This window comes from Rattus norvegicus, chromosome 7 (genome assembly GCF_036323735.1).
Source record: "Rattus norvegicus strain BN/NHsdMcwi chromosome 7, GRCr8, whole genome shotgun sequence".
NCBI classification, from domain to species: Eukaryota; Metazoa; Chordata; class Mammalia; order Rodentia; family Muridae; genus Rattus; species Rattus norvegicus.
Window position 1 is genome coordinate 115,458,372 of NC_086025.1, and position 25,191 is coordinate 115,483,562.

General features: G+C 47.5%; 2 protein-coding genes across 2 annotated transcripts in view; both read left to right on the forward strand.

Moving 5' to 3' along the window:
- Positions 1–614: 614 nt before the first annotated feature.
- On the forward strand, positions 615–8,007 carry LOC100362109 (hypothetical protein). Its single transcript, NM_001409219.1, has 2 exons — positions 615–861; positions 3,552–8,007. Exons 1-2 carry the CDS (start codon positions 652–654, stop codon positions 7,911–7,913), a joined length of 4,572 nt encoding a protein of 1,523 aa, NP_001396148.1. The 5' UTR covers positions 615–651; the 3' UTR covers positions 7,914–8,007.
- A 3,877-nt stretch (positions 8,008–11,884) lies between these two features.
- Mei1 (meiotic double-stranded break formation protein 1) overlaps positions 11,885–25,191 on the forward strand; it is a 53,363-nt gene continuing 40,056 nt past the window's right edge. Inside the window, exons 1-6 of the mRNA NM_001130555.1 lie at positions 11,885–12,102; positions 13,654–13,777; positions 14,495–14,545; positions 18,736–18,809; positions 21,302–21,407; positions 23,035–23,238. Coding sequence (NP_001124027.1) covers positions 11,944–12,102; positions 13,654–13,777; positions 14,495–14,545; positions 18,736–18,809; positions 21,302–21,407; positions 23,035–23,238 — 718 coding nt within the window. The 5' untranslated portion in view covers positions 11,885–11,943. The remainder of the gene's footprint in view (positions 12,103–13,653; positions 13,778–14,494; positions 14,546–18,735; positions 18,810–21,301; positions 21,408–23,034; positions 23,239–25,191) is intronic.

The following is a 25,191-nucleotide window of genomic DNA, read 5'->3' on the forward strand; positions in this document are numbered from 1 at the left end:
GACAGGAGGATTTATGTGAGTTCTAGGTCCGCCTGGGCTTTATAAAGAGATCCTGTCTCAAAATCAAGTAACAGAAACAAACGAACAAACATTTTGAATATAATTGTTGCCAGTTAGTTGTCCTGTCCTGATGTAGAACCTTAGAAGCTATTCCTTCTGTCCAAATGCACCCAACCACCCACCAATGGGGCAGGCGTCTACTATCTCCACTGAGCTCCTTTAAACTCAGTCTTCTATCTGGTCTTCCATTTCTCGAGAGGCCAAGAGACCATCCTAACCTATTTACCAGTCATGACTTGGGCAGAGATTTATGGCCCCGAGTCAAGGATGAGACTTCCCTCATTGTCCTGGGAGTAAGTTCGGGCCAAGGTCAGGGCAAGTGGAGCAGGCCTCATTTGTACCCAACCTGCTATCCAGCCATCTGACCACAGCAGAGGCAAAACACAGCAGCTTAGAGCTCCTGGAAGAGGTTTCCTCCAGCAAGGGCCTGCTAGCTAGAGCTGAAAGCGTAGCAGCAGGCAGGCTCCATTGTGAGGTGGCCTCACTGACATAGGCATTATGAAGTAAGGAGTACCCCACCCCAAACTTCCTGAGCCAGCCCATGTTTCCTCCCCACTCCCCAAACACCATCTACCTGACCTAAGCTTTACCATGTTGCTACCACTTCTGGGGGCTTGTGCTGTGGTAGGTCCATTCCAGGGCCCTGAGTGGGAGCCAGTGAGGAGCCTACTGTCTCAGGATCAGAGCTGCAAGGACCCCCGGTGCTGCGGCAATCTGCTTGTCTTCTGCCTCTTTCTGATCTGGCAGATCCAGCAGTATTGGTACCAGCTCTCCAGGACCAGGAAGAGGAACGTCACTAAGGTAAGGGGGCCACTTCCTCAGCATCACGGTTCTCAGCCACTTGCCACATGGACCGTGTTCTCTGTGTATCGGAGGTGAACTAAAGAGCACCATCCAGGCCTGAAACCCAGGGCTGCTCTAGATGACGCATCTCTCCCTCGCTCCTCAACCTTAACCCACTCGTAAGTTTTAGGAGCCCTGCTTGGACACCATCTCTCACATCTGGTGACTTCCAAAAACCTTACTACAGCACCTGGGCTCTGCATCACGGTAACGGCTGTCTGCTTTTGCTTGGTGTAACCTTCCCTTTCCTTTTAAAGAGTATGGGGTTGGTGATTTAGCTCAGTGGTAGAGCGCTTGCCTAGGAAGCGCAAGGCCCTGGGTTCGGTCCCCAGCTCCGAAAAAAAAGAACCAAAAAAAAAAAAAAAAAAAAAAAAAGAAAGAAAGAAACACTGTCAGGGGCTATCAAGAGAGCTCAGTGGTTAAGACTGATTGCTGCCAAGTCACATGGCTTTTATCCCCTGAACCCACATGGTAGAAAGAGAAATTCCCACAAACTGTCCTCTGACCTCCACACCTATGCCATTGTATACACACGGAGGCTTGTGGAGTGTGTGTATGCGCACACACACACACACACACACACACACACACACAAATTATGTATAGAAAAAGAAGCACAAATAAGGTACAAGCTTATAATCCCAACATTCAGGAAGCAGAGGCAGGGAGATGGTCCCATGTTTGAAGCCATCCTGGTCTACATATCTAGTTCCCAGCCAGTCAGGGCTAGATAACTGTTTCAAAGGATATAAAAGGAAAGTTAAACAATCAGAGCATCAAGTGACGAGTGTGGCTTAAGTCTAGAATGCTTATCTAATATGTAGTAGGCCTTGGCTTTAAACACTAGCAATAAAAACTGGTCATGAGGCTGAGTGTGGGGTGGACCCATTTAATTCCAACACTCAGAAGGCAGGGGCAGGCGGATCTCTGTGCGTTTAAGGACAGCTTAGTTTATATAATGAATTCTAAGACAGCCAGAGCTATATAGAGAGATGCTATTTAAAAAAAAAAAAGAAAGAAAGAAAGAAAAGAAAAAAGAAACCTGGGTATGGTGGCCTATGCCTGTAATCCCAGGACTTAGGACTCAGAGCACTGCTTCAGGAGAAGCACTAGGATGAGACTTTGTCTCAAGCCTTAGGCCTCAGCTGCACACCAGCCAGCCAACCAACCAACCATACAACCAACCAACCATACAACCAACCAGCCAACCAACCAACCATACAATCAACCAACCAACCAACCAACCAAACAAACAAACAAACAAACAAACAAACAAAAACAAAAGAACCACCCCTCAAAAGCCCAGACCAAAACCCAAGTACTAGAAGACTCTGGGTTCAAATTCCAGCAGTGAAAAAAATTCCCCAAAGCCCCAAGATGTACACGCATGGTTGATTTAACAGACACACTCGGACCTATGTGAAATCAGTAGACCTGTGTGAAATCACATGGCAAGAATTCTACACAGAGCTTAAGTCAAACCGCTTGTGAGCCAGGCATATTTTAAGAACCGATTTGCAATTTGCTACATAAAACCATGTAGTGGTTTCTGGGAGTCCACTCTCTACTAAAACTCCTGCCTCAATTCCAAGACCTGATAGGATCTACCCTGTATTTCTCTCAGACCCAGGCTTCACTGTTCTTGTTGCTGGCTCCATTCTGACCATATGGGCACTCCTTCTTCTCCCCCCTCCCCCTCCTCCTCCCCCTCCTCCTCAACTTCCTCTTCCTCCTTCTCCCCTCCTCCTCCTACCCCCTCTTCCCTATCCTTCCCTTTTCCCCTCCTCCCTCTCTTCCCCCTCCCCCTCCTCCCCTTCCCCCCTCCTCCCCTCTTCCCCCTCCTTCCCTTCTTCTTTTCTCTTCTTCCTTGTTCCCCTCTTCCTCTTCTCTGTTTTTTAAGGGTGGGAGTAGAGCCCAGGGCCGCCTCACAAGCTAGACATCATGTCACACATTGAACCACATCAAGCTCTCACCTGGGCTTCCTTGCTGTTCCCGTGGACATGGTCTCGGCTGTGCTGTTCTTAGGGCGTTCATACTTAATGTCTCCTCTGCCTATTTTACTCCTGTCACCTGGCCTGCACCTCACTTCATTCAGTTTCCAGACAGGTCACCTCCTCCACCCTTCCTTGACTCTACTGTCTAGTGGAGTTAACGCTAGCTCTTCATTGGGATTTATTTCCATCAAATGCTTTTTGGTGTCCTTTAAGGATTTTGTTTTATTTAAGATAGGGTTTCATGTAGCCCAGGCTAGCCTCTAACTTGCTATGTAGCCAAGGATGACCTTGAACTCCTGAGCCTCCTTTGTCTACAGAGATTATTGAAATGGATTGTTTCCATACTGGGCAAACACTCCATGAATTAAGCTACATCCTTAGCCCAGTTGGTATACATTTGGTTATTATCTTCTGTCTACAGCATAGCTCCCAGCAAGGACTTTACCTTGTTCATATTGATACCCAGCACGCAGAACAGTTCCTGGCTCAGAGCAACTCCTCAGTATTTCTGGAGGGAATGATTTTTTTTTCTTAGCATAGGCACCTCCACCCGCCCGTGCTAAGGGAGAGTGGGACCTTTGGTCCTATCTGTAGGAAATGCAGGAGATAAATCGTGTGCAGAACTCTGCTTTTCAGCTCTTACTTACTTCACAGGTGCCACCACAGAGACGGACAGTGTTGTCTCCCACCCAGGACCCTTTCTTTGAGGTGATTCCCCAATTCTTCACTCACGGAAAAACCAGGGGCCTGGATGTTCACATCCAGCAGTGGATACAGAGGCCGAGATGGGGATACCAGAGGCGTGTCAGACAACAGTGGGACACCCAGTACCTGCTGTCTCCACAGAAGCCATGTGAAGACCTGCCTTGGGATGTCCACACCTCCACTGAGCCCATCTTTTGTTCCTCTTCCTTTTCAAACACTTGTCTCCTCCCTCAGGGCAGTTCTTGGGAAGCGTGGCCATTACCCTGGTATCCCAGGAATAGCGAGGCCCACCCTTCCTTGACTGTTTGCCAAAGAATGGAACGGCTGCTGGCTCCTTCTCAGAAGCTGGTGCCAGTAGAGCCTGTTAGCCTGAGGTACACCTCCACAACTTTAGCCTTCTCTCTTCCAAACGTCCCCCCAGCTCAGAGCCCAGACTTCTGCCTCAGGGAGCTTCTGCCTGATCCTCTTAACCAACAATTGGAAGTGCCCATGAAGGCGTGCTTGGAGAGCCCACTGGGTCCCTTAGTACCACGGGGTAAAACCCAGACTGCAGGCAGAGAGTACAGGGAAGTTGCTCTGCAGTATCTAAACAGGAGAGAGAACAGAAGGGATGGCGCTCAGGAAGTGCGAGCATCTGGAGTCTTCCGCCCAATAGACTCTGGAGTGGAGGAAGATGGAGAGGTGAAAGGGCTGAGGTACAGAAACCAGAGGCAAGAAAGAAGGGAAACTGATGGAGAGGTCTCAGTGCCAGGGTGGGACGGGCAAGACCAGGTGAGGACTGCAGATAGAGAACAAACTGAGAAAGTAGGGAGGAAAACTCAGAGGGAGCCTGGCGATAAGAAACCTCCTTCCCAGGTTCATATGGGAGAGAACCAAGAACAGTTCAGATGTACAACTGACACAGCAACTCAGACACCACAGTGGGGCGGCCGCTCTGTGGATGCTGTGGAGACTCCAGCACTGGGGAAGAGGAATGAGGAAGGAGCCAGCGGGAAGGAAGAGGCAGAGGTCAAGGTCCAAGGATTGGAAACTCAGGGCTGGGCTGGAAGTAGGGCTGCTGAGAATTCCCAAACGCTAGAGTGGAGGACACAAGACCAGATTGGAGGCAATACAGGGACAGAAACTGAGGCAGAGGAAGGAAGAAACAAGGACCAGATTGGAAATGAGGATGGTGGGGAAATCCAGACATCTGGAAGGGAGGCTCTGGGAGAATTCAGACAGCAGGACAAAGAAGAGACCCAGGCCCCGGGGTGGGAGAAACAGGGATGCATTAGAACTGAGGACGAGGTCCAGACTCCAGCTGGGGAGCGTGGAGGACAGAGCAGAAGGGAGAACGACGGGAAGACCCAAGCATCTAAGGGAGAGAACCAGAATCTGTCAAGACAGGAAGTTGAATTGGGGATGAGGAAGCTTAGGGAGGTAAGAGAAGAGGACTGGGTAGTGATCCAGGCCCCATGGTGGGGCAGTCAGAGGCTCATGCTGATGGCAGTAGACAAAGGACTCACGATACCATGCTGGGGACACCAGAGTCTGGTGGGAGGAGAACGTGCTGTAGACATCCTGTCACTGGAAAGTGACCGACGAGAAGGTGGAGATGCCGATGCAGCAAATCTGGTGACACCCAAGGCCGAGGAGCAGGCTCAATCCAGTGGACCTGACTTGCAGACTTACACAGTGCAGAGCAAGGATGAGGAAAATACTGAAGAGGAAAACGGAACAGACACTCTGGCACGAGGGATGAGAAACCTGAGAGGGGTTAACGGCACCGATGAAGCGCAGACCCAGAAACTTGGGGAAGAAAATCAGGGTCAGTTAGGGAGTGAACGCCATAAAATGATTCATGGACCAAAACGGAAGAATCAGAAGCAAGTTGGAGGCCACGAGCATATCAATAACCAGACATCTGAGGCAGAGAACTGGGAGGAGCTAACAAGTAAGAAAGGTGATACGACCCATGCATTAGGATTCGAGGAAGCTGAGGAGGTTGATGGTGAGGAAGGCACAGAAGTTTCAATAGAAGGGATGAGAATCGTGAGTGGAGCTGAAGGGGAGGAAGGTACAGAGACCAAGGCAGCCATGGAAGAAAGCCAGAGCCGGTTAGTTGATGCGGATACAAACACCCATTCATCAGAGTTAAAGAACCAGAAGGAGGTGGGCAGTGAGGATGGTACAGAGGCTCAGGCCCCAGAGAAGAGAAAAGAACCTGGAGATGATAATATAAAGGCCCAGAGACCTGAGAGCAAGAACCAGGGACAGCCGGCTGACGCTAGAGGGAGCTGTTCTGCAAGACGGAGGAGCTGGGAACAGGCCAAAGGAGAGAACACTTCAGAAAATGGGGCACTGGAGAAGAAAAACTGGAGAGAGGCTGAAAGAGAGAATGGTAGAAAGATGCAGGGACCCGCGAGAAAGGATCAGAGGCGGTTAGGTGAAGTTGATGGTAAGATCTACAGGTTAGAGTGGAGGAACCAGAAGAATTTTAGAGATGGGAATGATGTAGAAATTAAAAAACAAGGGAAGAGAAACCTGAGAGGCTTCGCAGGAGAGGATGGCTCAGAGACCCAAAGCTCTGTGCGAGACGATCAGAGACAGTCTGGGTGTGAAACCAATGAAAAGATTCAGACACGGGGGCAAAGAACCCAGAGCAAGCGCAGAGACACTGCTACAGAAATCCAGGATGTTGGGGTCCCGAGAAATTGCAGAGCTGGGGATTCTAAACTGCCTCATCCATCCAGGAGAGGAGACCGGGTCAGCAGGAAGGATGCTGTCAGGGCCAGTCCCCCAAATGGCTCTTCTGGGAGAGTGGGGTTCACAAGCCGGAAGTGCAGCTTGGCTCAGCCGGCCTCTCTCACTTCCGGATATGGAACCCCCAGACACAAGCAACCAGTGGCTGGAAATGGTGTAGACTCTGCTCCTTGTTCTGAAGGACATCTAAGTAGCCAGGGCACAGCTCCTGCCTGGAAGCACAGACGTAAGGTCAGTGAAAGGACCCAGAGGGTCAAACCTGGATCTCAAAGACAAGAAAAGGACAAAAGGATGGATCCAGAAAAGGCTTCCAGCTCGACCTGCCAGCACCCGTATCCACAGTCTCCAGCATCCTCTGTCTTTCCCTCTCTCCTATGTCCCCAAGTCTCCCAAGCTGCCCCAGCTCTAGCATGCCTACCAGTTGCACTCACCACCCCTCACAAATGGCCAGTCCTCAAGAAGAGCAAACAACTGCTCCTGGAATCCCTCATGAAGAGGAGGATTGCACATCTGAGATGGGGCCTCCCTCGACGAATCCTGGAGTCTTACTTGCTTTTTCACTTCTTAGAATCTTGCTCATTGCCGCGGGCTGGAGCGAGGCTGCCTGGATTACGCCCAGACCAGGAACGCCAAAGGCAGCAGGAACGACATTGTGCGTCCCAGGCATCCCTGTTAGGCCTTGGGTCTCCAGCCAGCTCTCGAAGCCGTCCAGTTCTTGAAAAAAAAAGCTCTAAACTTTGTACCCAAGTCCAGACTCTTGAGAAGCGTAGACCAACCGAATCAGAGCCAATGGGCAGTTCCATTCCACCTAAGAAACCCAGGAGAATAAGGCCACCAGGGGGAGCAAGAGAACCACAGATCCAGGAAGCGGCCACTAAGGCCAAAGTCCCTGCTCCCAGGAATCTCAGGCCCACAGTAGAGTCTAGGAGCTGGCATAACCCAGGAGCAGTCCCAGAGCTTTCCATTGAGAACAGCAGAAGCAGAAGAATGGCTAGGCCTGGAGCCTCCCATGTGGAAGAGAAAGCGACAGCCTCATCCTGTCCAGGAGGATACAACCTCCGGAAAAAGGAATGCATACCAAGGGAAGCCTCTGAGCTCCCCACTGTCAAGTGTCAACCCCCCACATGCGGAAGAAGTGGAAGCGCGGGGCCTGCAGAGGACCGAAAACGAGCCAGTTCTCCACATACCTCCAGCTTCAAAGGGAGCATCCACTCTGCTGCAACCAGACTGAGCATGACCATCTGGAACAAGACGCCGTGGTCTACACAGCTGGCTAAGCCCCAGCACTCAACCCCCTTTCTCACCCCGAGGAATCCTACCCAACCTAGCAATGTGGGGGCTCCATATAGAGAGGAGGCCAGCAGCAGATTCCTCACAGCTTTGGAGAAGGACCTGGAACCACCAGGACATTCTTGTACAGGAATAACTGTTCCTAAGATGGAGAGCTACCAGGAACAGGAGGCACCTGAGAAGTCGAAGGGGGCACCACAAAACCCAGCCGTCTCTCAAAAGTTTGGTTTTATGAGGCACTTGAGATATTTTCTCAGACAGTATGGCCTTAAAAAGTAGCCCGCAGGCCCAAAGTCCTTAGGACATGTCAGAGAAGGCTCAATGAGAGTGACCTGCATAATCTCAGAGCCTCTAATAAAATTGGTTATTTGGATCCTTTGGTACGTTGTCTGACTGTTCTCTTTTGGGATTTGGGGTTCTCTGAGGACAGCAAAGACACCACTTTTTTTTTGTTTGTTTGTTTGTTTTTTCTTTTTTTTTCCCGGAGCTGAGGACCGAACCCAGGGCCTTGTGCTTGCTAGGCAAGCGCTCTACCACTGAGCCAAATCCCCAACCCCAAAGACACCACTTCTATACTGTAGTTTTGAAGGTTAGCAGAATGTAGGGCAATCCAGTGTCGTCTACTCCCAACCCCCACCTTCTCAGCCCTTTCCCCCAGGCTCCCAGGTCTCATGATGAATTACATTGGGTTTTTTTTTTTTTTTTCTCTTCATGACGTTGACTTACCCCATTCCCAAACTAATTCTGAATGAACCAGGATATCCAGCCCCAGATGTCTGGAGGGTGGGTAGTGCTCTTCTTGTCACAGTTTATTGCTGTGAACAGAGACCATGACCAAGGCAAGTCTTAAAAAGGACAACATTTAATTGGGGCTGGCTTACAGGTTCAGAGGTTCAGTCCAGTATCATCAAGGCAGGAGCATGGCAGCATCCAGGCAGCTGTGGTGCGGGAGGAGCTGAGTTCTACATCTTCATCTGAAAGCTGCTACCAGAATACTGACTTCCAGGCAGCTAGGATGAGGGTCTCAAAGCCCACATCCACAGTGACACACCTACTCCAACAGGGCCACACCTAACTCCAGCACACCTTCTAATAGTGTCACTCCCTGGGCCAAGCATATACAAACCATAACATACAATGTTATCCAGACTCATTAATACAAAGAAGGGACATTTATAAAGGCTGAGAAACCATCAAGCAAGAGGAAACAAAGATTGTAAGGCCAGAAATTGAGAAGGACCAGAGAAAAAGGTGTTTTCTGGATCTGACAGGATACTATACTCATAAACTCACAGCAGCTGTGATTGCCTCTACAAGACCTGTGCAAGATCAAGCCGATCTACATCCCAGCATGGCATGGGAAGGCATTCACGCACCCCTCCATTCCTGAGGGCTATGGGTACTTGATGGTTTCTGTGGGAGGGAAGAGTCAGTTCCTGAGAGGTAGCTCCTGAGAGGTCAGGCACTTTCTAGTGGATGGCCCCAGACCAAGGGGTATACGGGCAGAATCAACTGGAATCAAGGAGTTATTTAAAAACGAAACATCACAGAGCCAGGAATGGTGATGCATGTCTTTAATCTCAGCCCTGGAGACCCAGAAGCAAGCAGATCTTTGTGAGTTTGAGGCCAGCTTAGTCTCTATCAGGCAGTGCATATAGTTCTGGGTCACTTAATGCCTCTTCTGACCTCTGTGGACTCCTATATGCACGTGGTAGGAAAGTAGAATAAGATAGAAAGGACCAATCCTCAGGGACTTGGTGATTTAGTTAAAGCCCTGTCTGCACTGCCTGTTAGCCAAGCAAGACTTCACTTGCTCCCTGGGACAAAATGACCTGTAGGAATAGCTGAAACAGTGGTTGGTTGTCCTTAACTTGCTGACCTCTCACAAACACTTGTGTAAAATCTCTCTTGGGATCCAGCACAGAAGCCTTTCAGGAGCTGACCTGGCTTCGGTCCACCGGTGACATCTCTTTTCCACTCTCGTTGGTGTCAGAGTGCTAATTCTCCAAACATTCCCACAACAGTTTTCCTACGTAGGTTTGGGGGAACACACAGATAGACAAATTGTTTTAAAAGACACTACGAAATTCTCAGAATTACTAAAATATTTTAAAAATAGATGTATGTAGTGGTAGAACACACCTTTAACTCTAGAACTCAGGACGGGGAGGCAGGCAGATCTCTGAGTGCCAGGCCAGCCTGACTACATAATGAGGCCCTGTCCTTAAAAAGTGGGGAAGGCGGGGGTGTTCAATCTTGGAGTTTCACTGCCCGTGAACAAACTTCATGGAAAAACCAGTCTACATTGCCTCAGTTCTATAATATTGCCCACCACAATTATTTGCTGTGTTAGCTCACTATGGGGCATTCCTGAGCTAATTAAGTGTGAATCTTCAGAGAAAATCTTATGATGCTTTCCCTTGTGCGTGCTAAGTGAGGGCTGTACCGCTGAGCTATCTTTAACCTCTACTAGCTTGATTCATTATATAGCCATACGTCTTGATTAAAGATCACTTGGGAAATCCAGCAATTAGTAATTTCAGCATTTGGGAGGCGGAGGCCTGAGGCTCAGGAATTCAAGGTCATTCTCAAGTGCACTGAGTCCTCTACCTGTGGGGCAAAAGGACAGTGCCACCGGACAGAAGAACGGGTAAGGTTGAGTGAGTCCAAACCCTACAAACCTTGGAATTGAGGACCAGAGGAATGGGGCTACTACTACCTGCTCTGGAACAAGTAACCATGACTCCCCACTGAGGACCATGGCAACAGTCACTTAGCATAAAAACCCGAGTTCTCCAGGAGGTATCTAGATAAGTCCTGAGCGTTCAGCCAACGAGCTTTCACTTCCTAGACATTCCTTCCTGAAATTAGGTATTTAATCCCTGGTTCACCTTGGATAAGGTGTATGTGTTCACATCCATTGTTAAATAAAGCAGTTTGAACAAGTAAGAACCATCTCGTCATCAAGGACTGCTGTGAGGAGGAGGTCTTCTCTTTTCCAGCTCCTCTGAATGCTCTCTGAACTCACTTGGAACCAAACCAAGTTCTGCCTCCGGCCCTGGGCTCAGCCTTCCTGTTTCTGCCTGGCATGCCCTAAGGGAAGTGTGGGTAAGGGACCTCCATTCCCAACAGTATACCAGTGGTGCCTGAGTACACTGGAGACTGAGAACCACAGCAATCATCCTAGATCCTGAGAGGACCTCCATTAAAGACTGCTGTTTGCACCCACCGAGCAGACTTGCTGGCTGTGCTCCAAGGCATCCGGGCGGGAAGCCAGGGTGCAGCCCAGTTTATCTCATAAAAACAAGCAAACAAACAACAACAACAAAAAAAAAAAACCTCCCATTAATCATGTCACCCAGCTAAGTTTTTTTTTTGTTTGTTTGTTTTTTGTTTTTTGTTTTTTGGAGCTGGGGACCGAACCCAGGGCCTTGTGCTTGCTAGGCAAGTGCTCTACCACTGAGCTAAATCCCCAACCCCACCCAGCTAAGTTTTAATATACGTTCTGTTTGTTTTTTTTTTCCACCGTTGCCGACAGATTGTTCCTCTAACAATGTATCTTTCTACCTCTACCACAGCATTCACACTGTGGTAAGCATGTAAAACAGTTTCCAGTGATCTCTACCTTCTGGTGTTCGTGCCTTATGTAACCTCCCCTCCTCAAGTGATTTGGCACTATTGACGTCCAACAATTGGGGTATGGTGGAAATGATGGATCGTCCTGTGCCATTCTTGGGAGAAGCAGGAATTTAAAGTCATCCCCAGCCTCATATCATGTTCGAGACCAGCCTGAACTACATCAGAACTTAACTCAAGACAAACAGATGGGAGATGGCTCAGCGGTTAAGAGTGTTTGTTGTTGGTTTCGGTTCCCAGCACCCGAATGGTGATTCTAGGCCTCCCCAACTCTAGCTCCAGGGGATCTGACTCCCTCTTCTGACCTCTGCAGACACCAGGCACTCAAATGGTGTCCATGCATACACACAGGTTAACACCCATATATAAAAAAATCAGTCAAAAAAGAGCAAATAATAGCAATTTTTTCCTTCCTTTACCAAATCTGCACTTACTTTATAAATGCATCGAGTACAAATTCCTGATGAGGTCTACGCACAGTCCTTTTGGGTTTAGTTGCACACAATCCACAATCCTAGCCTACAACACTGGCCTTTGCAGTGGCTGCTCGCCCGCTGGCTGCAGCGTCGAGGCTCCACGTGTGCTCCGCGCTCCCTTCCAACTGCGCTTGCGCAAAAGCGGCGCGGGAAAACTTGCGCTACAGAGCTGAAGCGAGGAGGTGGCAGTGGGGCAGATGAAGGCTGCTGACCATTCTGCGTTCGGGAGAGATGAAGAAGCCGTGCTGCTCCTGGAGAGGACTCATCACCGGCACGATCCGCGCTGGTTGCTGCCGGTGTCCCCTCACGTCTGCCTGGCCTGCGCATTGGAGCTGCTGCCGGAGCCCGGCGTGTCGGTGCGACCTAAACCCTCCCTCCCCACAAGAACCTGGCGCGGCCATTTCCCTCACCCTCCTCAGCAAGCCAGCTCCTTTGAACCAGGCACACCTTTCCTGAAACCAAACCCAAACCTGACCCGCTTTCCCAAGGCTCGCCCTTCTCCCAGCTGCAGCGGCCATTGCTGCCCCCTACTCTTTAGTTTCTCCTGCGGCCCTCTGCCCTAACCTCTTCGCCCTACCCTTCAGCGGGCTCTGCCCGTCGCCTACTTAGTCTCTAGTGAGCCTGTTCCTAGGTGCATTGAGTCTAGAGGAGCCCCAGGGCACCTCCAGGGCTCAGGGTCCCACATTCCCTTCTCTGTTCCCTACCCCCCACCAGCCTCTCTGTTTGCTCTCCTCTGGGAATTGAGCCCCAGCCCGGCTTCTCCACCCACTCCCTTTTAGCCCTAGCGGAAAAAAAATGGGGGAGAGGCTGTTTTTGATTTTTGTGATGTCAGGGATGACAGGCAGAGAGGTTCCTGGCACGCAGAAGTGGGGTGCATGGGAAGTCGTTCTTGATAGATCTCTCTACATTCGCTTTAGCAGAGTTGCTTGTTGGGGACCTCACTAGATGCCCCAGAGTAGTTTTGGCTTCACAGAGATCCACCTGCCTCTGCCATCCAAATGCTGGAATTAGAGGCTCACATTACCATGCCCCTTTCTTTCTTTCTTTCTTTTTTTTTAAGATTTATTTATTTATTATATATAAGTACACTGTAGCTGTCTTCAGATACACCAGAAGAGGGCATCAGATCTCTTTACAGATGGTTGTAAGCCACCATGTGGTTGCTGGGAATTGAACTCATGACCTCTAGAAGAGCAATTGGGTGCTCTTAACCGCTGAGCCATCTCTCCAGCCCACCCCTTTCTTTTTTTGATTTGAGTTTGTCTTGAACATTTTTGCAGGAACTATACTGGAAACTGACCAGTGTGAGGGTCTTTGCTTACATTGAATGGAAGGATGTGTTTCTCTGCCTATGGCTGAGGCTCATAAGAGTTCCCAATATCATATCCCCAGACGGTGGGAGTGGAAGGAGCAATGACCTTAGTTGATGCCTGTTTAGAGACCTTGGAAAAGCCTCTGAGCCTCTGTTTTTCTCATCCACAAAAATGGGGGTCATATCTGGTTTTGAAGCTTTACCAGCTTCTTGGGCTGGTGTGTTGGTGGCACACACTTAGGACTTAGAGGAAGAGTGATTAATTCAAAGCCAGCCTCAGCTACACAGTGAGTTTGAGGCCAGTCTGGACTCCATGAGACAAAAAAGAATGTCCTTCCTCCAAAGGGATTGGCGAAGAGGAGTGATTTGTAAGTGAAGTGCTACAAACGTAAGATAGAAACATCAGCTTCTGCACAAATGTATGAATTTCCTAGTGTAAATGGTGTCCACCCTTCCTGTAGGAAGGACAGCTCCCTCACAGTTTAAGTGACCGCTGAGTTGTGGTCATATTTGGGAATCACAGTTGTTTGGGTTTAGAGTGACCCTCCCTGCCTTGGTTATTATTGAATATTTATTTCTCTTCATTCACCCGGAGCTGGTGCGCAAGAAGCACGTGCTGTTCTGCTTCCAAGATGCCCTGGTGAGGCACACCTCCTTGGTCACCCAGCTGGTAGCTCAGGACCCCAGAGTCTGCATCCATTTTGTACGCGTGCTTTTCGGTGAGATTCGAGGGGGAGACTGGCGTGAATTGTGCGTGCAAAGCATAGGTTTTAACCTGGGAGGGCTTAGATGACATAGACATCTTGGATCACCGTGGTAGTTTACTAGCAAGTTGTTTTTTGTTATAAGCATAGCAATATGGACGCCCCCTAAGCTACACGAATCATTTTATGGTAACGGTCCTTATTAGATCTAAGAGGCTAGTGAAGTGGAAAGATAGATAACAGGAAGTGGGCGGATCCTCTTGTGCAGTTGAGTTTCGGCTCCGGATGAGAGGCCTGGAATGGAGTTGGCTCATCTTGGTTATAATCTGATCAAGCCATTTTTCTTCTCCTTCCTTAGTTTCTTCATGTATAAAGTGAGGTGGTTCCTTCTTTTGATTATGGTGTACAGGGTGGCCCTCGTCCTTGTAGGGAGGCCGGATAGCGTGCATTGAGTGCCGTCCCAATGTTGAGGCTCTCCAATGGGAGATCGGATGGCCTCGGAAGAAAACGAAGACTGCCAAAATATCTTCTTTTTAACCTTAGACGTGTCACAGGCTCCAGAGCAGTCTGTCAGCCGTGAACTCCGATTGTCGTCATTTAGAAGTTAGATTGGACATTGAGAGCTCCGGGTGTTGTTGAGAGTAGATTGTTTAAAACTGCTGGGTTTAGAATATTTGCCTTTGTAAAACTGTGTGTGTTAATTACACTTTTCTTGCCTCCCTCTGCTCCAAGGACTGTTAAGCAGTGTGGAAGACGGGAGTGTGGCAGACCTCTGTATTGAAGGTAACATGTTCCTGCTGAGGCTGTGTGTACCACTCAAACTGGGAACGATTAGCCTGAACTGTAGCCCTGGCTCCAGAGGCTTTAGTGAAATTGCCCACTTAGAAACATAGGAGGGAAGTCAGTGAGTTCATAACTAGTTCTGTTCCTTCTCGGGCATCACCTTTTTGCTAAGTTCTGCGTTAAGCATTGGGGGTATGGAGATGGCTAGGATGTGGCCCATGCCTTCTAAGAGTTTACAATCTGCAGAGGAGATTGGCTGGTAAATAAGTGGGGGTCATTGTGTGCTGTTACAGAGGAGCAGATGATGTGCTGGGCACCGTGGTGGTGGTGGTACGTGCCATGAATCCCAGCATTCTGTGGTAGAGGCAGGAGGATGTCTGAGGGTTTGAAGCCAGCCTCGTCTACATATTGAGTTCCAGGACAGCCAGGAATACAGAGAGAGAGACCCTGTCTTAAAAAAAAAAAAGAAAGAAAGAAAGAAAGAAAGAAAGAAAGAATGAATTATGGCTGGAGAGATGGCTCAGCGGTTAAGAGCACTGACTGCTCTTCCAGAGGACCTGAGTTCAATCCCCAGCAACCACAAGGTGGCTCACAACCATCTGTAATGGGAACTGATGCCCTCTTCTGGTGTGTCTGGAGACAGCTACAGTGCAGTCATATACATAAAGTAAATAAATAAATCCTTTCCTTCCTTTTTAATTCTTCCTTCCTCCTTCTTTCCTTCCTTTTTAATTTTTTCTTCCTTTTTTATTTTTCCTCTCTTCCTTTTTTATTTTTCCTTCTTTTTTAATTTGCCATCAAACTTTTTTTTTTTAAAGATTTATTTATTTATTGTATATAAGTACACTGTAGCTGTCTTCGGACACAGCAGAAGAGGGCATCAGATCCCATTACAGATGGTTGTGAGCCACCACGTGCTTGCTGAGATTTGGACTCAGGACTTTTGGAAGAGCAATCAATGCTCTTAACCGCTGAGCCATCTCTCCAGCCTGCCATCAAACTGTTAGTTTTTGAGTCATGTATGGTAGTTCACGGCCATAATCTCAGCACTTGGGAGGTGGAGGCGGAAGTATCAGCAATTCAAGGCCATCTTTGGCTACCTACCAAGTTTGAAGCCAACAAACAAAGAAACTGGGCTGGAGAGATGGCTCAGGGATTAAGTGCACATGCTGCCCATGCAGAGAGCCTGGGTTCAGTTCCAGCACCTACGTGGTGACTCACAGCCATCTGTAATTCCAGTTCCAGGGAATCCAGCGGCCTCTTCTGACTTCTGCAGGCACCAGGCATGCATGTGGTACACAGTATAGCCATGTAATCAGTCTCTCTAGTTTTAAAACTTTGTGTGTACATGTATGTGTCACACGCTTCCAGGAGCTGGGGTTGTAGATGATCGTGAGTTCCCCAGTGTTGGTGGTACTAGCCAATCTCTGGTTCTCTGGAAGAGTGGTAAGAGCTCTTAATTGCTTAGCCATCTCTCTAGTCCCTCATTTATGCATTTGTTTGTTTGTTTATTTATTTGGTTTTTGAGACAGGGTCTCTCCACATAGCTGTGGCTGGCCTTGACTCATAGAGATCCTCCTGCTCTTGGTGTGTTAGGCATTCAGTCCTAACAGTAATTAGCTCAGCCTTCAGGAGGAGAAGCCCATGATCAGCACACTTCCGTCACAGCCATGCTGTGAATGTGTTTATTAAATGAACCCCAGGTGGTTCAGGGAAGAGGAGGATGGATACCCACAAATGCCATTCTGTCCCCTTGAGTGTTCAGAACCTCCTTTGTAGCAGACGCTCCTTGGGAAGCAGTCACATGAAACACGCATCTTGTGCCTATTCTGAAAGGTCCTCCCACCCCCATTGCTTGATCGTTGGCTCATGTACTTTCCAAAGTTCATGAACATTCCATAAATGAACATGATTGCTGAACGTCCCATAAATCAACATGATTGGGGTCTATTTCTGATCATGTCTGTCCAGGCACATGTCGACACATCTGGATAAATATGTGTTACTTGAAATTCTGACTTCTGGAGGAAGTTCCTTTTTAATTCTTCCCTCCTCCTTTCTTCCTCCTCCTTTCCTTCCTTTTTAATTCTTCCTCCTTCTTTCCTTCCTTTTTAATTTTTCTTCCTTTTTTATTTTTCCTCTCTTCCTTTTTTATTTTTCCTTCCTTTTTAATTCTTCCTTTCTTTTTTTATTCTTTCTTCCTTCCTCTTTTTTTCCTTTTGAAACAAGGTCTTGTGAAGCCCTCAAAGGTCTTGAACTCTTATAGCTGAGGAGGACTTTGAGCTTCTGATCCCACCTCATGCTGGGATTCTAGGGAGTGTCACCACACCCAGTTTTATGGGATCCTGAAAACTGAACCTTGGATTTCATGTACAAGCATTTTACCAAGCGAGCCACATTCCCAGCCTTACTGGGGGGGGGGGGGGGATATTTACTCATAGCCTCCCTGACTGTGACTCACTTCTAGCTGGTGCCAGTGTAATGGCCAGAACTGTTAGCAGAGCACCAGGAATGTCTCGGGAGGCATTAAAGGGAGGTTAAATGATGCATGGAGAGGGCTCATGCTTTTCCCCAGCTCCTGTTTGCTTCCTGCTGCTTTCTGGCCTTAGGGAAGATGATTTAGACTGCTTCTTTATTCTGACAGTGATAAAGCATTCCAGAAATGGCTGTAAGTCTATACTGTGGCTTTTCTAACCAGTCTATACTTCTCAAAAGTGATAGCAGGAACATCTCAGTAATTGTACAGCAAAATAGATTTGAAGCTGAGAGATATTATGTTAATAATTAGCACAGGAACTCAACTTATAATTATCTTAAGATAATTATGATTATGATAGAAATAATTATATAGATAATATATGACATAATTATAATAATTAGAAATAGTATGTATAATAGATAACATATGGTATATTGGATATAATAATATATAAGAATATATAAATACTTGTAATAAAATAAATGTAATAAAAATAATTATATTTTCTCAAATATAAAGGAGCAAACTCTGAGGAAGGGAAAAAGCAGGTAATAAAAAGTAGTTTCCAACCCTGGCTTCATAGTAGCTTTACTGAGAGAACTCCAGCAATGTACTCACATTTTATATTAAGAAAAATGTTTTGGGGTGGCAATGAAATGGCTCAGAGAATAAGGACAGGTGCTATCAAAGTCTAATACCCTGAGCTCAATTCCTAGGACTCATAATGGAGGAAGAGAACTGACTCTCAAAGGTTGACCTACATGCACTCGCGCGCGCGCACACACACACACACACACACACACACACAAATATAAAATGCAAAAATATATAAATAAGTACATACATATACATGTATAAGAAAATGCAAATAAAATATATTTAGACATACCTATATATGCCTACATTTGTTCATGTTTAAGAACATGAACATGTTGGGGGCCAGTTGTGGTGATACACGCCTCTAATCTCAGAATATGGGGAGGTGGAGGCTGGTGGACCAAGGGTTCAAGATCAAACTCGGCTACATAATGGTTCAAGGCCAGCCTGGACTACATCAGACCTTGTCTCAAAGTAGACAATAAATAAATAAAAATGAAAGATACTCAGGCTTAGACACTCTTATTTAATTGGTTTAGAATGGGACTTGGAATATTAACCTCCTCCTCCTCTTCCTCCTTCTTTTTCTTTTTTTAATATTTTATTTATTTGTATATATGAGTACATTGTAGCTGTCTTCAGATGGTTATGAGCCACCATGTGGTTGCTGGGAACTGAACTCAGGACCTCTGGAAGAGCAGTCAGTGCTCTTAACTGCTGAGCCACCTCTCCAGCCCCCTCCTTTTTCTTCTTCCTCCTCCTCCTCCTCCTCCTCTTCTTCTTCCTCCTCTTCCTCCTCCTCCTCCTCTTCCTCCTCTTCTCCCTCCTCCCCCTCCTCCCCCTCCTCCCCCTCTTCCCCTCCTCCCCCTCCTCCTCCTCGGAGTTGAATCCAGGACATCACGGGTGATGAGCAGCCTCTCCTCCATACTGCGCCTCACACAGCCTGAGATGGGAGCTGCTAATACAAAGCGGTGAAGATGGGCGTGTGCACTTTAATGTGGGAGAGAGGAGCGCTGATACTATTTGCAATGCCTGTGGTTTGAGTACAGGGGCTATGATGCCGTTATGGCTGTGCGGTTGTCTTCTGGGTTGTAACGCTGTTGTGCCTCTCCAGTCCTTATCCAGCTCACTACTCAGCCCAATATGGAGCAGACCATCCAGTGCCTACTGAATGAGTGTCACAGAGAGGTGAGCGTATAGCTGTGGGGTCCTGAGACCCCTCAGACTCCCCAGACTCTGTCAGAGCTAAGTTAGTCCTCTGAGTAGATGGAAAATTAAACTCTAGAGGTTTGCTTAAGGTCCCACAGTTGGCGGAACCAGAGTATAGGCCCGAGGCTCTAGCACACTGTACAACATACAACTTCCACTTTCGGAGACCCAAGTTCGGCTTCTATGCTCAAAGCCTTCTCTTCCCCGTCCAGCCATCCCACGGCCCATTCTAGGAGACTCTCAGACACAGCACGTATTTCTTTGATGAATTTATCAAGGAAACAGATTCTGTGTCTGCATTTGGTATTTCCGCCTGGTTTTGAGTTGTGTGCATGACTTGGTATCAGTGTCTGAAGTCAATCTCACACCGTGTGCATAACATGCTTTCTTTATCATGTTAAAAGCCAGTTAAACCGTATCTTTTGTGCTATGCCTAAGACTGAGGAGTGATAGCAGAACCACGTTTTGTTTTGGAGACAGGATTTCACGGTGTAGCCTTGACTGGCCTGGAAATCATGGAGATCTGCCTGCCTCGGCCTCCTGAATGTGGGATCACAGGTGCATACATACCACCGTGCCCAGCTTAGGACCACGTCTTATTTTATTATATTTATAAAGGAAGACAAATGTCCACCTTGATCTAACCAAGAGCAATGTTTAATTATATATTATATTTAAATTATCATATAATTATTGTGTGTGATGAATGGATTAAATTTTAGATTATATATATTCATCACGATGATGTCACTAACCTTTATTGATCACCTTCTCTATATTATATGCTGTGAGGTGATCTGCATGCAATGCCCTTTTCTTTCTTTTTCTTCTTTTTGAGGAGACCCTAGTCTCCATACATAGCCCAGGCATTGAGCATTTGATTCTCCTGCCTCAACTTTTCTTTTTTCTTTTTTTTTTTCTTTTTTTTTTTCTTTTTTTTTTCAGAGCTGGGGACCAAATCCAGGGCCTTGTGCTCGCTAGGCAAGCACTCTACCACTGAGCTAAATCCCCAACCCCTCAACTTTTCAAGTACTGGCATTATATGCAGTTTATAGGAAACATCTTTTTAAATTAAAATTAAAATTTTATTTTATGCATATGAGTTTTCTTGTCTGCATGTATGTCTGTGCACCGCGTGTGCGCCTGGTGCCGTCGGAGGCCAGAGGGCAGTGTTGGATCCCTGGAGCTGGAGTAATAGATGGTCGTGAGCTGCCATGTCGTTGCTGAGAAACAAACGTGGGGCTTTTGGAAGAGCAGCCAGTGCTCATAACCAACGAACCACCTCTCCAGCCCCTCTCCCCTGTTTTTGAGACAGGATTTTATTAGTGGGCCAGGCTGGCCTTGAACTCAGAGATCCCACACACCTGTCTCCTGAGGGCTGGGATTAAAGGCTTGCAGTGCCAAGCCTGGCTGAGGTGCAATCCCTCATCCAGCCTTGTCAACAAACGCAAGAGAGCGGTGTCCTTATTTCCCACTGGAAGAGTCTAATGCCGGAGAGAAGGTCACTCTTCCTGCAAACCACAGAGAGTGTGACAGTAAGAACTGAGCATGGTGGTGCAGCCTATAGTTCCTAGCCTCAGCTATGTAGAGAATTTAGGCTAGCCTGGGCAAGATGAGATCTCAAAAAACCCAAACAATGAAAAGATTCACATCTATCACAGGATCAGCAAAATTATGTTTATTCAAGCCATGTGACATTCATCCACCAGTTCAGCGGCAGAGGGAGGCTTGTGTTCAGTCCCCAGTCCTACACCCACAAAGAGTTAGTTGAATGCACAGTAGTGGTAGCTAAAAAAAGTACGTAAATTCATTTAGAACCTGTTTTATCTTTATGAGGTTTCATCCTCCAGTGTCTGGTTCTAAGGAAGACAAAACGCTCTGTGTGTGTGTGTGTGGGTGTGGGTGTGGGTGTGGGTGTGGGTGTGGGTGTTTGTGTATGAGCGTAGATTGAACACGGGATCTCAAACATGCTAGGCAAGTGCTCAACCACCAAGCTACACCCCAATCAAAATATGCTCATATTGGGCTGGAGAGATGGCTCAGTGGTTAAGAGCCCCGACTGCTCTTCCTGAGGTCCTGAGTTCAAATCCCAGCAACCACATGGTGGCTCACAACCATCTGTAACGGGATCTGATGCCCTCTTCTGGTGTGTCTGAAGACAGCCACAGTGTACTTAGATATAATAAATAAAAAAAAATATGCTCATATTAACACAGTGTGACAGCCATGTACTAAGCTAGGAACTTAGCTAGAGGACTTAGAGAAGAATCTGGCTTGGTCGCCCCACCCCCCACCCTCCCCCTCCCCCTTCACCCCCCTCCTACAGTTCTCAGGTGAATGGAGAGACAGAGACTTGTCGAAAGCTGCTTGTGGAGGACAGATATGCATAACATGCTAACTGGGTAGGGCAGGATCAGCACCGGAGAGAGCTCAGCTGTGATTCTGACTAGGCACCTGTTCACTTTCTGTAGCTGTGTAACCTGCCCTCCATGGGTGGCAGCCTGGCCACCACGACTCTTCTTGGCAAGCTGGTGAATGCCATTCCTGATTTGGCAGAAGATCTTGTCATGGAGTACGGTGAGCTTCCTGTGGAGAGGGTGGCTCCTACCCTTTTCTGCTTTGGTCACATTGCCACTTGGGCGCCCCAGTCACTGTGTATGCACACTTGGGAAGGTACTATGTCCTTTATCTATTCTTCAAAACATTTTTTTTATCCGAAGAATGTGCTGCTCCATACTGGTCAGTTTGAAAAGTGTCCTGACTGTGGGCTTGGGCCTCTTGATGTTGTTTTGTTTTTTGAGACAAGGTCTCACTATATCACCCAGCCTGGTCTCGAACTCAGTTTTCCTTCAGTACACTGAGTCCTGGAATCAGAGGTGTACACTACAATGTTCATTCTGCACTCACCTTTAATAGGCTTACCTCGACCTCCCTTTTGGATGGAAGGATAAATGGATTAAGTCGGGGACACAGCACTTTTGCATTTTGTTTATGTAATTTAGTGTGTGTGAGGTGTGTGTGTGTGTGTGTGTGTGTGTGTGTGTGTACAAGCCACAGAGACTTTGTGGAGTCCAGAGAACAACTCTTGGGAGCCATTTTCTCCTGCCACCTTGTGGAATCCAGAGACCAAACTCAGGTAGTTAGGTTTTCAAGCAAACCTCTCTCCCCGCTGAGTGATCTCGAAGACCTTGAAGCACTTAAAAAAAAACAAAAAACAGTGAAATGTAAATATATACTTCCCAGAGGATTGACCTTTAAATTTTTTGTTTGCTTTTGAGACAGGGATTCTCTTTGTAGCCCTGACTGACCTGGAACTCGCTCTGTAGTCCATGCTGGCCTCACTCTAAGAGATTCACCTGCCTCTGCCTTCCACATTCTGGGATTAAAGGTGTGCGCCACCGCCTGCCTATCCTTAAAGTTTTGACTTTCTCTTTTGAACTCTAGGAAACATTTCTTGTAGGTGATTTGGGAAATCGCCACTATCTCACTGAGATGACAGTTTGGATTTTTATTTTTCTAAAAGAAGTGTATCTATCTGTTTATGTGCATGCCTGCATGAGTGTACAGGTGCTCACAAAGGTCTGCAGGGAGCATCGTATCCCCTGGAGCTGGGGTTATAAAGTGGTCGTGAGCACCGTGATAAGGGTGCTGGGACCTGAACCCTGGTCCTCTGCAAGAGAAGTAGGTGCTCGTTACCACTGAGCCATTCCCCTAGCTCCGAGTTTGGAGTTTAATATGGTAACTGCTGTAAGACTTCTTTTTTTTTTTTTTTTTTTTTTTTTTTGTTCTTTTTTTCGGAGCTGGGGACCGAACCCAGGGCTTTGCGCTTCCTAGGTAAGCGCTCTACCACTGAGCTAAATCCCCAGCCCCAAGACTTCTTATTTGTTGCTAGAGAGATGGTTTAATGGTTAAGAGGACTGACGTTCAGTTCCGGACCCATAACTGCCTGTTGCTCTCTATCTGGTACCCTCTTCTGTCCTCCCTTGGGCCCCTGCCCCCTGCACTCACACACACACACACACACATCCACGGACACATTAAAACATTAAAAATAAAACTTAACTCCGGGGGCCAGAGGCAGGTGGGTCTCTGAGTTTGAGAGAAACCCTGTCTCAGAAAAAAAAAAAAAAAAAAAAAAAAAAGACCAAAACCAATCAACCAACCAACCAAACAGTAACAGACTTCTTGGTTGCTTTCTGGTCAGGCAACTTGATGGAGCATCTGTTGAGAGGCTTGGTTTACCCCAATGAGGGGGTGCAGGCTTCCATCTGTTACCTCTACGGGAAGCTCTACTCCTCGCCCACGGCTGCTGAGATGCTTTCCGGCCATTTCCGGGAGAAGCTGTGTGCCCTCTTCCTTTCCACTCTGGACAACGCCCAGACAAGGGACCTACAGATCAACTGCTTGGGTAAGAGTGTGCTAGAGAGTAAAGGGAGGAGCGTCTGAGGTGGAGAGCTTATGATTCTGGCTGCTGCAGATGGGAGGGCCGAAGGCAAGCTTGGGAGATAAGGCACATGGAGTGTGAGAAAGATGCCTAGGTTTGGAGTGCCATTTTAAGTGGCTGCCCCTGGGAGGAAAAGATGGAGGGACTGGAAATCTTTTTGCTTCGGGTCTTTGCTGCCTGAACTTGCTGCCAGAGTGAACTGTTATATGCTACACAGTTTTCTCCTACAGAGTCACTTCTCTAGTCAGAAAATCTGTGACCTCTTCTGGCCTCCAGGGGAAAGTCTGGATTCCCTGCTTGTTATATAGGCTTCTTCTCCCTCCTCCTCCTCCTTAGGAGACTGTATGTATGTATGTATGTATGTATGTATGTATGTATGTATAACTCTAGCTATATCTATGTCTGTCTGTCTATCTATCTATCTATCTATCTATCTATCTATCTATCTATCTATCTATCTATCTATCTATCTATCTATCTATCTATCCTCCTTATATGTAACCTAGGCTTGCCTTCAGCCCTGTCCTACAGACCTGTGCCACCATGACTTGCTGTTGAAGGATTGTAAGAGCCTCAGCTTAGCCTTCCGCCGTCTTGTTCTGCTCCTTACATGAATGCTCACGCCCAGGTGGATGCTTCTGAGTAGTGAGCTGTGTTTTATTGTATTTGTCAGTACCTGTGATTGTGCTGTGCCCCAGCTCCAGTTGTCACTTTTCAGACAGTGTGGACCGACACTGTGATAGGTGACCGAGTGTGGGCTGGTTTCCGAGCAGGAGCCCATGGTGACCACAGTTTCTAGGTCAATGGTCCCCAACTGTTTTAACATTGTGACCCTTTAATACAGTTCCTCATGTTGTGCTGACTCTTGACCATCAAATTATTTCACTGATACTTCATAACTAATTACGACACTGCTGTGAATCAAGATATAAATAGAGGCTATGCCGGATATCTGATATCTGACCCCTGTGAAAGGGTTGTTCGACCCCCAAAGGGGTCACGACTCACAGGTTGAGAACTGCTAGTCTGTGCAAGAGCTCTCGTAGGTACAGTCTACCCACTCAGGGAGTGCTAATTCTGAGTCAGGCTGTGTGCTGGACTCTTGGGTCACCAACTCCTATCCTGTAGGAACTCATAGGCCACATGGAGGACAGACACGGCCAGCTAGAGTACAATGTGGTGCTCTGACATAGAGATGCAGGAGGGATGAGAGAGACTTCCTAAAGGAAAGGATGCTTAGACTGAGGCCTGGGGTGTGTGTGTGTGTGTGTGTGTGTGTGTGTGTGTGTGTGTATGTGTGTGTTGGAGGGAGGAGGAGGGGAGAGGATAGAAGTAAATGGGCAAAAGCACCAGACATGAGGCAGCCTTAGCATGTGGCACCCTGTGATAGTAGAGAATAGTAACGTTACGAGGGTGTTAGTCCCAGAGCTGGCCTAGGCAGAGAACAGGAAACTCTCAGCTGATGGTGCGTTCTAAATCCTATCTGGAGCCTTTCCCTTCCCATTCCCCTCGAACAGGTATGCAGTTACATTCTTATCATTTTTTTTAGATTTATTTATTTTTATTTTATGTGTACGGGTGCTTTCCTTGGCTGTATGATAGCCACGTATCACATGCATGAAATGCCTGAGGAGACCAGAAGAGGGTACCAGCTCCCCTCAAAATGCAGTTACAGATGGTCGGTCACTATGGGTGGCGCTCCCGAGTAGGTGAACAAACCAGGAAGCAGCATTCCTACACAGCCTGGGCTCTGCTCAAGTTCTTGCCCTGACTTTCCTCACTGATGCACTCTAACATGGAAATGTAGGGTGAATTAGCCGTCTTCCCCAAGTTGCTTCTGTTCATCATTTTGTCACGGCAACAGGGAACTAGACCAGGACACGATTGGATCCCTGGACTCCTAGGCCTCACAGCCCG

What these genes read in the sequence shown, in the direction of transcription:
- LOC100362109 (NM_001409219.1), top strand. Translation starts at nt 652, where the DNA reads ATGTTGCTACCACTTCTGGGGGCTTGTGCTGTGGTAGGTCCATTCCAG. An exon ending in GGAAGAGGAACGTCACTAAG is followed by an intron (nt 862 to 3,551) that starts GTAAGGGGGCCA and finishes CTTACTTCACAG; the next exon opens with GTGCCACCACAGAGACGGAC.